The sequence below is a fragment of the Rhinopithecus roxellana genome, chromosome 4 (genome assembly GCF_007565055.1).
Source record: "Rhinopithecus roxellana isolate Shanxi Qingling chromosome 4, ASM756505v1, whole genome shotgun sequence".
Taxonomy (NCBI): domain Eukaryota; kingdom Metazoa; phylum Chordata; class Mammalia; order Primates; family Cercopithecidae; genus Rhinopithecus; species Rhinopithecus roxellana.
The window spans coordinates 18,533,126-18,545,452 of NC_044552.1; the positions used below are offsets into that span (position 1 = coordinate 18,533,126).

At 42.7% G+C, this 12,327-nt stretch overlaps 1 protein-coding gene across 4 annotated transcripts in view; it reads right to left on the bottom strand.

Annotated features, from left to right (window-relative positions):
* Positions 1–12,327, bottom strand: part of RIPK1 (receptor interacting serine/threonine kinase 1) — a 63,020-nt gene that overhangs the window by 43,609 nt on the left and 7,084 nt on the right. For 3 of the 4 annotated variants that reach the window (XM_030929313.1, XM_030929315.1, XM_010361800.2), the window contains exons 2-5: positions 6,362–6,584; positions 5,419–5,575; positions 2,212–2,349; positions 48–276 (exon numbers count right to left, since the gene is read on the bottom strand). In XM_030929313.1, the coding sequence (XP_030785173.1) occupies positions 48–276; positions 2,212–2,349; positions 5,419–5,575; positions 6,362–6,525 (688 nt within the window). In that variant the 5' untranslated portion in view covers positions 6,526–6,584. Of the gene's footprint in view, positions 1–47; positions 277–2,211; positions 2,350–5,418; positions 5,576–5,687; positions 6,318–6,361; positions 6,585–12,327 lie in introns of those variants that run through there. The other variant, XM_010361801.2, reaches the window with a different exon arrangement.

Genomic DNA, 12,327 nt, shown 5'->3' on the forward strand with positions numbered 1-12,327 from the left:
TATAACAGTGTTGGTTCATATCAAACCCCACTCCTCTAATGCCTTACTTTCATACGGCTCCTTATTTGCAAATATCGCCCAAAGTACGACGGCAAAGCTGTACACATCTGACTTCTCCGTGGGCTTTGCGTTGACGTCGTTCAGGTGCTCGGGCGCCATGTAGTAGAGGGTGCCGCCGTTCTTCTTAGAGGCGCCGTCCACTTCCTTCAGCTCATTGTGCTCTTCTTTACTCAGTTTGCTCCACATCTTAAAGGAAGCAAGGCCGAGGTCTGCGATCTGCGAAAGACATCGAGCCACTGGGATTATTTGGTGAAGGCCATAAACAAATCGGATCTGACTTTAAATCTAGGGCTTGTCCAGTATACATAAAGTATGGTAAATTTTCCTGAAATGGTTTCACTGGGCAGGTTCACAACGGCGACCTCTCAACAGACTCATGGAAACTGTGTGTCTCCTCAGCCATTTGTAAAATCTCCCCCCAGGAAACGTTCGCATGAAATTCTGGTATTGCATTCCTTATGCAATAAAGGGGAAGGGGAAAAGCAGAAGATGTTTCTGACAAGAACAGTAACAACCAAACATATTTGTTCTAATTCCCCATTGACTCTGCATGTTTTTCAACCATTTCTGGGCCTTGGGGGAAAATGGTTATTTTCTTCTCTGCACATTTATGTAGCAGACAGTGGCTAAGTACTACACCTTCTATTTCCCCAAATGGCGTCCAGAGGCCCATGGATGCGAGTGCCCAAGGATCCCAAAGACACACTGAGGATAAGGACTGCAGTGTTGCTTGTTTTGAGCTGTAGCCTGAACCTAAGAGAAGAAGGGGTGGGAAGGAGGAGAAAAAGAGACAAAAAGGCAGAGAGAAAAATACCAAGGTCAGACACAGAACAAGAACAGAGCTGGCAGGGCAGAATGACAGAGCAGTGCAGTTAAGAAGAGAACACAGGTGCCAGTTCCACTTCTGCCTGCAGGAATCCAAGCAAGCATGTGGGGATGAACTGTGGCACATGATTACCTAAAATCCACAGATTCTAACCCACGACATAAGAGGGAAGTCATGAATTTGAAGATAGGTTATGAATGAGGAATTTTTATTCCCAGGCCTTTTTTTAAAGGCCTGTCCAAGACTAGGACAAAGCACTAGATGTAGAACCTGCTGGTGGAGAGAGGCCCCTGTGTCAGCAGCTCCTGAGTGCCTCCCCCAGGGCTGCTTCCTCTTTTGGATACTTGTGCTTGCATTCCTGCTGCGAAAGCCAATTAGATATGACACTCCCCGCTAGCTAAATCCTGCCCTTGAATGAACAAAAGAAAAATCCCTTTCCCTTGTTCCCTTTACGACAATGGTAAGAACGTGTTCAAAGGAAACTGATTTTTTTAAATACAGACAGAAGTAAATAATCAAATAAAAATATAAAACAAAATTTCAAAGTAGAGGTTTTTGATGCACTCCTGATCTCTCTTTTTTTTTTTTTTTTCTTAGAGGCAGAGTTTTGCTCTTGTGGCCCAGGCTAGAGTGCAATGGCACAATCTCGGCTCACCATAACCTCCACCTCCCAGGTTCAGGCGATTCTCCTGCCTCAGCCTCCTGAGGAGCTGGAATTACAGGCATGCGCCACCACGCCTGGCTGATTTTGTATTTTTAGTAGAGATGGGGTTTCTCCATATTGGTCAGGCTGGTCTTGAACTCCCAACCTCAGGTGATCTGCTCACCTCAGCCTCCCAAAGCTCTGGGATTACAGGTGTGAGCCACCACACCTGGCTGCTGATCTTACTCTTAGGCCATATCTGAACTCTAAGGATTTTCTGCACACACCCTCACATTCCCCTGCATTTCCAGAGGAAGGGAGTCTTGGTGACACAGATTTCCTGGAGAACATTATGGCACCAATGGCCCATTCCAGGATGAAAAGGGCAATTTTTGAATGTTTCTAACAGAGGAGAAAAACACAATCTAGGAAAGAGGACTTCTCATCTCCCCCACTCAATTCCATTCCTCCCCAAAAGATATGAGTTATCCTGACAGTTATCTCCTGATCCCATCAAGCCTGCGTCTTTCAATCGCTGGTAGAGCCTTTCAGCACCATCATCACCAGTTATAAGCTGAGCTAGGTCTTCCTTTAGCTCCTCCAGTTTACAAGAATGGATTTACATTGGAGAATTAAAACTAAAATCACCCAGGTTTCTGGAAGCCTACAGATGATGGTTTACCTTAATGTGGAAGTCATCATCAACAAGGATATTTTCAGGCTTCAGGTCCTTGTGTATCACGCCTTTTCCATGTAAGTAGCACATCCCTTCAATGATTTCCACAATTATCCTTCCTTTTACAGAAAGCGGGATACTCATCTAAAACAAGTGATATTAAGTCTATGAAATGGAAAGGTAATCAAATAGGCCAAAGAAACTGTTTCATGAAAGGGTGGTGGGATCTGAGCCTGAGGAGAGGGTTACCAGGTTTCCTTCCAGCAGATGCACTACAGCACTGCTGTCACTGGGAAACAAGAAAGATTTCATTCTTGGGGGGCAAAAGGTATTCATGTTGTATTTTGTTAGTGTAAAAACAAAAATCCCACGATAATTTGGTAATGCATAAAATACTATAAAATTAAGCTCCTTGAGAACAAAAATATATATTATTTAGGACTGTATCTTTGGAACCTAGGATTGTACCTGGAATGCTTGCTGAATGAATGGATGAATAAATATACAAGCAAGCATTTTTTATGGGATACTCACATGATGTCATACTAAGTTCACATTAAGGACATGAACAATGGCATGGAAGTGTCACATGTAAAATAACATTAAGAGGAAAAAGAATACAAGGGAACATGTTCACACTGATTACAATCATGGAAAAATCTGAGCTAAACAGGATGTTAAAACGACAAAGCTTAAGTGAATTAATATCTATTTGATGACCTGGTAGCAGATACTTCAGGCTTTTGTCGAGTCTCAGGTCACTGGTTCCTATAATGGTATTCTTGTTATGTGAACATCAATATTAACAGAAACAATTCCAGTTTCTATTACAGTGGTTAAACTACAGTTTTGCTTAACAACAACAAAAATCAGTATACAAACAAGATGTTTCCTAAAAATTTGTATGTACTTTGGTTGTTGGTTAACAGGAAAAAAATTTTAATGACAAAAGTGAGATTCCAAGTCTGTCCCTCAAACCATATTTAGGACATAACGTAGCTGAACTACACTGCTAATAGCTTGATCGCCACCATGCAGAAAGTAGCAGAAGAGATGGTTTCCCTTCTTCTCTGGTATACCTTTGGACTTAGGGAAAACTTCTGAGCAAGCAAAGTAAGTTGTTCCCCGTCTCTCTTCTCTTTCTGTTTCTCTCTTAGGTCCTCCTGATGTCCTGACTGAGTCCAAACAGGCACACCTGAACTTTCCCTGATCCTGCAGAATGCCTCATGTCCCAAATGATTTCTCTCTCATCTCAGAAGCTAAGCAGGGTTGGGCCTGGTTAGTACTTGGATGGAAGACCAAAGACTTATTTCCCAATCAAAATGTTTACTTCAAACAGCTGATTTTCTCTCGTTCTGGGGTGGAGAGCAATCTGATCCAACTATAATACCATGAGTGTGAGTGATCACCTCTTCTCCTTCCCAAAGGTATTTCTGTGAGATGCCTGTTGGCTTGGCAATTGTGGGGTGGGAGAAGAAAGTGGAAAAGTGTGAGTATTTGCCATAAAGGCAGCCATATCCCGCCACCTCTCCCCATACCTTGTGCAATCTATGCTCTAGCCAAACCCAGGAATTTACAGTTCCCCAAATTTGGCAGTCTCTACATGGTATTCTGTCTGCCTAGAACACTTGTTCCCTAATTCTCTGCTTCAAAACATCCACTTGTCATTCACATTAGAAGCCCTTCCTGTCTGTCCCAAGCTGAGTATTCTCTCGCCTGTACTCCCACAGCAGACGATGAGTATGTCTATCAAAACACCATCAGCTGGGAGTGGCTCATGCCTGTAATCCCAGCACTTTGGGAGGCCAAGGCGGTTGGATCACGAGGTCAGGAGTTCAAGACTAGCCTGACCAATGTGGTGAAACCTTGTCTCTACTAAAAATAAAAAAATTAGCCAGGCATGGTGGTAGGCGCCTGTAATCCCAGCTACTCAAGAGGCTGAGGCAGGAAGATTGCTTGAACCAGGGAGATGGAGGTTGCAGTCAGCCAAGATTGCACCGTTGCACTCCAGCCTGGGTGACAGAGCGAGACTCCTCTCAAAAAAAAAAAAAAAAAAAACCACCACATAGCTGGGTGCAGTGGCTCATGCCCATAGTCCCAGCTACTCAGGAGGCTGAGGTGAGAGGATCATTGAAGGCCAGGAGTTCAAGCCTGCAGTGCACTGTGACTGTGCCACTGCACTCCAGCCTGAGCAACACAGTGAGATCTCGTTCTCTTAAAAAAGAAAAAAAAAAACCACCATCACACCATACCACTCATTTAGTTACCTGCCTCCTTTTACTGCCTGCGTCATATTAGCTATTGATTTATAAGCTACTAGCGCAAGGCCTTCATCTTAACAGGCACATTAGCTTTTAAAAATGTTGTCAAATAATTTGATTTTGGTAAACAATTTTTATTTTTGTTTTAAATCCTATCCAATGTTGTTGCCGCTAATGTTCTATATTTATTTTAAAATAAAACTTTGTTGAATGGTATCAAAGTGTAACCACTAATATTCTGTCTGCTATTACGGTCATTTATAATGTACATCCTTTCATTAATCAATCCATATTTAATTGTCATCCCATCATGCATATACTCCACATCAGATGATGTCTGCATCATGAAGACAGGGCCTGTCTCTGAACTGTAGATTGCAGAACAGCAGACAGGTATGGTAAACAGCCAATCACATTCCTAAGACACCGACTACGGAGGACTGTCCGCAGGATCGAGAGGATGAAAAGACCACTCACAGGGCAGCAAAAGGCAAGGAAGATTTTCTCTTTTTTCAGAGACAGGGTCTTGCTCTGTTCACATGCACCTTTTATTTTTTGTAGAGATGGGATTTCACTGTGTTATCCAGGCTGGTCTTAAACACCAAGGTGCAAGTGATCCTCCTGCCAAAAGTGCTGAGATTACAGGAGTGACCCACTGAGCCGGATCAAGGCAGAGATGTTTTAAGGAGAAACTGACTTCAGGAAATTGAGCCTGTAATCCCAGCTACTTGAGAGGCTGAGGTGGGAGGATCGCTTGAGACCAGGTGTTTGAGTTCAGCCTGGGCAACATAGCAAGACCTTGTCTCTATAAGAAAAGGAAAAGAAAATTCAAACTACCAAGCAGTTTGCAAATTTTATACTAATGAGCTGCAAACAAACACCCCAAGGGCAGCCATAACAGACAGCCAGGGCCCAAGCGCTGGGGATCCCCATGCAGAGGGGCATTCTCTACCTCGGCTTTTAGCACGTGCATCAGGTTGCCCTTCTCCATGTACTCCATCACCAGGGAGTAGTTCCCTTCCTCTATGATGACGCCCAGGAGCTTTACTACCCGGCTGTGTCTCAGTCTGTTCATCATCTTCGCCTCCTCCAGGAGGGCCTCGTTGTGCCTGTGGGCAGGAAAGGTGCTATGCTGAGGCTGGCAGAGCCAGCACCTCAAGAGCCTGGTGTACACCTCCAACACATCACTCCCACGTGCTGGGGTCATGCTTGAGTCTGTACCTCTCTTCCAGGCACAGGCCAGAAGCATTAGAAGGCAGAGCAGTTTCTCACTTCTTCACAGTTCTCCTGCCCAGTAACTGGCAGTGCATGCTCAAAAAATGGAAATCCATGAATGAATGAATGAATGAATCAATGAATGAAAAGCACATGAACAGCAGCAAGGTAACCTGAAAAAAGACCGTGCTGGACAGTGTGATTGAAAAAACAAAAAACAAACAAACCAAAAAAACAGCCTCTCTCAAAACCACTCTGACAAAGGAGGGACAGAGGTAACACCACTCTACTGGTTGCTTTCAAGGGAAGGTTCTCAGAACCTCTCAGGAATGAACTGCCTTTTTATTTTCATACTTAGGGCTGGTCCTCACTGAAAATGTGAAGAAAGTGAATAGGTCTGTCTTCACCCATCCTCCTGTTCCCTTTTCATCGTCCCCCTCACCACACTTACGTCTTTATCTTTCTCTATTTCCTTCTTGTTCATGTCCCTTCTCTTACTTACGAGGTGTGAGCCCTTCACTACCCAGCCTCGGAGTCCGCGTCAGTGACAATAACATAAGAGCCGTCGTCACCCTGACATCTTGGCAGGCTCTCTCTCACTCTACCCACCAGCGGCTCTGCAGCAGCCAACGTCCCCGTCCCGCTCAGAGCTTGCCCACCCACCTCTGCTCCCCACTCACTCAATGCAGCTGGGCCCCTTGTACACTGTTTTCATGATCACGAGTCCCTGGGTTCTGTGGAAACACAGAGACACCTTCCCGAAGCCTCCGCTGTCCAGTTCTGCCCTCTCCAGGAAGTCACTGGATTTCATCTTCATGACATTCAAGGACATGTCTGGTTGCATTCTGAAGCTCAAGAATACCCAAAATGGTGCCACTTTTCTCCCCCTGTCAGAGCTGTACCCTGTAAAGAAAACAGAGACAACACCTTAGGGCAACAAGAATATATATATAATTATTATTATTATTATTTTCTCCTTTGGAGACAGGGTCTCACTTTGTCACTCAGGCTGGAGTGCAGTGGCACAATCACAGCTCACTGGAGCCTCGACCTCCTGGGCTCAGGCAATCCTCCTCCCTCAGCCTCCTTGAGTAGCTGGGGCCACAGGTGCACCCCACCATGCCCGGCTGATTTTTAAATTATTTGTACAGAGTTGGAGGGGAGGCAGAGTGGTCTCACTATGTTGCCCAGGCTGGTCTCAAACTCCTAGGATCAAGGGATCCTCCCACCTCAGCCTCCCAAAGTGCTGAGATTACAGGTATGAGCCATTGCCCTTGGCAGAAAAGATCATTTTTAAAAACTTTTGTAACATTCCACATGCTTGGTGTGCCTTGGATTTTTGAGGATAGACTTACAGTCATCTGATGAGCTATATTTCATATTTTTAAGAACCACAGAAGACTATAATATTTATTCCCTTAGCCTTTTTATTTCTGGCAATATGGAGCATTAGAAAATTTTAAGCACTCTCTGGCTATAAAGGACATAAGTATGTTGGACAACATAATACAAACATTCACTTGAAATGCACACCAGAACTCCATGGAAAGGAGAAGAACTCTAGGGACAGAAACGGCACCAGGGGCAGGCAGGAGCTCACACAGGGCAGTGCCAACCTCGCCATCCAGAATTCGTGGTTTAAAGCCCAGCTGAGGTCAAGGAATGCAAGAAAAGCAGGTAGAATGAAGACTCCTCCCTTAACACGGCACTGCTCAATGTGCTACCCCTTGATGAAAGGATGAACTAGAAAAAAAGCAGCCTGTGGCAAACAAACATATTTATCTTGGACTGGGCACAAGGTATTAAAAAAAAAAAAAAAGTCTGTGCAAATTTATAACCTTGGGCCTGTCTTCAAATAGATACAGACTTTGAAATGAGAGGATCACCTAAACTATGAACTTTTATACAGGAAGTGGTCACAGGCTGATGCCATCCTGAGGTTATTGGCTAAAGCAAACAACACCCTCAAGCCAGGCCAGACAGAATTCCCACAAATACAAATTTAACATGAGCTCCCTTTCCAAAATTATAAAACACAAAAGAAAAAAATCGCCGTGAGACAGACCCTGCAGCTACAGCAAACAGGAGTAGTAAGCACCAAAGAACTTCAGTAAATTAACAACTGAAAGGCATTAGAAAATGAATAGGTTTAAGAAATTATGAACAAAAGGAATCTGAAGAATATAAAAAGAACAATGCAAACTCTAAGAAGAAAATGTGAAAAAGGAGTAGAATTTGGAGAATATCCATCAGGGCTGTGAAGTATACAGTGTCAGATCTCAAAGCACAGCTATTTGCTTCATCCTTCTCCCTTCTTTTCTTCCATTCATTCATTTTCCCCAAACTGAAATGAAGAATAAACACCCATGGAGAACCGCAATGAGACACCACTACACAACTACCAGGATATCCAAAACTAAAGACTCATAGCACCAAATACTGGCAAACATGAGAAGCAACCAGACCTCTCAAACATCATTGGTGGGAGTATAAAATGGTACAAACACTTTGGGAAAAGGGCTGGCAAAGAGCTTGATGGCAAAACAGAAACTCTATGCAAACCAACAGGGCATGGACACACTGGTGTGTGCATGTGAATGTGCCTGTCTGTGTTTTGATTTGAGAGTAGAAGGGCTATGAATGTTTTGTATTCCAGAAATACCCACATCCCAGCTGGGCGCGGTGGCTCACGCCTATAATCCCAGCACTTTGGGAGGCTGAGGAGGGCAGATCACGAGGTCAGGAGTTCAAGACCAGCCTGGCCAACATGGTGAAACCCCGTCTCTACTAAAAATACAAAAATTAGCCAGGTGTGGTGGCACGCGCCTCTAATCCCAGCTACTCAGGAGGCTGAGGCAGGACAATTGCTTAAACTTGGGAGACGGAGGTCGCAGTGAGCTGAGATCATATGCCACCGCACTCCAGCCTGGGCAACAAAGTGAGACTCCGTCTCAAAAAAATAAAAATAAAATAATGAATATGTACATCCAAATACAGAGCATGAAAAATAACCTTTCTGGGGCATAAAATACTCATAGAAATTTCATAGGCATATACTTTGTTTATAAAACCACGAACACCTGCACTATGACCCAGCAATTCCAGTCCCAAGAGAAATGAAAATGTATGTCGGAAAACACTTGTAAAATGTTCATAGCAACTTTATTCATAATAGCTCCAAACTGGAAACAGCTGCCCATGAATAAGAGAATGAGTGAACACACTGTAGTATATGAACACAATGGGATACTACTCAGCAATAAAAATGACTGCTGATACACATGAATGAAGACAGCATGAACGAAATGCAAAAATGTGATGAGTAAAAGTAGCCTTATACAAAAGAATACATACTATGTAATTCTATTTATATGATGGTTCAGAAGTCAAAACCAATCTGAGCCAGAAAAAGAATACTGGCCGCCTGTGAGCATGGTGAGGCTGAGCGGGCAGGGGCATGAGGGAACTTTCTGGAGCGATGATAATGTTCTAAGATATCAGTGGGGGCTAGGGTTGCAGGCATACGCATCTGCCCATACTCAGCAGATGTACTCCTAACGACTGCAGGTCAATTTTACATCAAAAGACAAACCTGTAAACATGTTGAAGTCTAGTGGTATGCATGCTGAAGTATTTAGAGATGTGTACTGATGTGTACTTGGAAATACATCAAAAAGTCAGATAGAATGATGGACAGATGACGGGAAGGGAGATGGAGAATGACATGATGAAGCAAGCGGTGTTAAGACGACACTCGTGGTGGACCTAACCTTCGGACTTTGGTGTTTTTCATAATAAAATGTTGGAGGGCAGGGAGTTAAAAAATGAAAAAAATAAATACCTTGGGGAGAGGGGATTCTGGAAACCCCTTGGCTGCCCATGGTGTTGTGCAGTGGTTGGCTCCAGGTGACTCGGGTAACCAGCCTTCTACGCCTCATCTAAAGGCTGTGGGCCAGCTCTGTCTAGCAGAGGAAGCTCACACAGCAGCATCTATGCGCCTTCTTTCCTAGGACATAAGACATTACCAAACAAGAGGAAGTGCCCTCAGGAAACAAGTACATCGGTGGGACGTAGGCAGCGGGTGGAGGTGAGGGGCTGCCTAGATGAAGGCCTGAAGACTGAGGGGTGGGGTTAGGCAGGCGCTTGAGGTAAGAGACCAGGAGCCACAGCTCCACGAGCACCGGCGGGAGCCACAGCTCCACGAGCACCGGCCCTCCACTATGAACGTGAACTGTAGCTCTGTGACTCACCAACCTGTGACCTTGGGGCACTTGTGCCTCAATTTCCTCATCTGCAAAATGAAACAATGACCGCCTCACAGAAGTGGTAAGGATTATGAGAAAAAAAATATGTATACATTTATATATGTATACATATAAATATACATATATTTGTATATGTATAAATATATATAATATGATACATGATATAAAATATTTGTGCATATATGTGTATGTGTATATATACATATATTTGTGTATGTGTATATGCATATATATTTGTATACGTATATAGCTATATTTGTATATATGTATATACATATGTGTATATATTTGTATATGCATATATATGTACATATGTATATATTTGTGAAAACACATTTGTTACCTGCTTTATGTCTCTGGCTATGGCTGGCCCAGCCACCCACGTGTTTATCAACACGGATGGTATTTCCTTGGGCTTTGAGAATGCCAACATTCTCAGCTGGGATCACTCTGTCAGCAGGGCCCTACTGAGCAATCCTAGCGAGAATGAGGCAGGAGGGGGTGAAGACAGAGGGCTTAAAAGATAACATTGATTTTAGCCCTCCTGTTTCATTCACTACAGATCGCTGGAGCATGCAGAACTGTGAAGTCTTCCCCATTCCATAAAGGTCATCTGTCCCACACTCTTAGGCCACATTCTTCCAACTTCTTGCCTGGTTAGGTGTCAGAACTGTCATTTTGTCAAGGAAGCCATCCTAAGTCTTCCCATTAGACATTTTCACAGGTAAGACAGTACTGTAATTGAGAATTATTTCTCATGAAGTTCACAGAAGGCAGGAAACTTGTCTTGTGCACCGTTTCCAGAGCCTAGCAGAACCCAATGTATGCCGGCCTGTCATCAAATGAATAACTGTTTTAAAAAGAGAACTATTTAATTGTCCAAAAATAAAAAATATTGTTAAATGAATTACAGCATACTCCTAACAGAATATTGTATAGCCATTCAAAATTGTTTTTGACGAATAAATCTGTAAAAATTATATTCACATTTGTGTGATATATATATGTAAATAAAGATGTAAGTACAGAAAAAAAAGACACCAAAATGTTAACAAGGATTGTATCTTGATGGTAGGGTGATTTTTCCTTTCTTCTTTACACTTTTACTATGTTTTCCAAATTTTCCCCAATAGACATGAATCAAATGTAAAATTAAAATTTTTTTTGAAAGGAATAATTCCTTGACTCAGCATTTCTTTGAGGGATCAAATCAGAGACGCTGATAAAGATTATGTGCAAAGCTGTTCCTGGTAGCGTTACATAGAACAGCAAAAGTAGGTAAAACTCTTAGCATGTACAGAGAAGAGAATCAGTTATGCCCATCAACACTCTGAAATATATCTAGCAGTTTGCAAAAGTGATGTTGTGTAAGAATGTTTAATAATATTAAAAATGTTCACAGACAATAAAGAAACAAGCAGGAACTACAATATGCCCTGAAAAATGCCCTTTTGGGTAAAAGGTTTCTACTTGGTGAGGAGTCCTATCTGGTTTCTCTCCTTCAGTCTCCGCCACGTCTCCTCAAATTTGTCAAGACCAACTAGGACCTACAGGTGCTCCTGAGTGTGGTGGAGCTTGGGAAGGCCTCTAGTTGGGTCCACTGGATTTTGGGAGCTTAACTCCTGACCCAAGTCAGTTCTCCTTATAATCTTGCGGTTTGCTAGTTTAGTCTGATGTTAATCTTATGCATCTTTTGCATGGTTTTCAGTGATTTCTTTTGTTTTTGCTAGTCCACCCCTCTTTTTTCCACATGAAAGATTCAACTTTATGAGCACTGTATATCTTAGGAAGGCCTTGTGAGTAGCTGAATGAAGGAAATCCAAAAACACTGAATTTAAGCAGCTTATATAGACATATTGCATAACCATATTATTACAAAGCCATGTTACAGAGTAAGAAAGACATGCTGGCCTGTTATATCAACGAATTTTAACTAATAATTATATCCATTTGAATGCAATTTGTAAATGTTTTCCATAAATAAATATTAATTCAGGGACTCAGGACAGTGAATTTTTTTCTATTGAAATTAATGTGAAATCCCAAGGAATTTCACAAATTACCTTCTAAGGCAGGGTGAGTATTCATATCTAATATTCTAATATTAACTTTTTCTAGAATATCTAATATTCTAATTAACTTTTTCCCCATTTTTCTGTGATGACCACACATAACAAGAGAATGGCGGAAAATGCTGGTTGCCCACCTGCCATTGCCCTTTTACTTCCCACTAACAGAATTCTGATTTTGCTCAGTTATCCCAGTGACCAGAGGATTTCTCCAACTTCCTTGATTACAGCAGCCTGATGCTTTCCCTGGATAAACAAAAGTTCCGAGCAAGGAAGAGATTTAAGGACCAGCAAGGAAGGACCAGCAAGAGA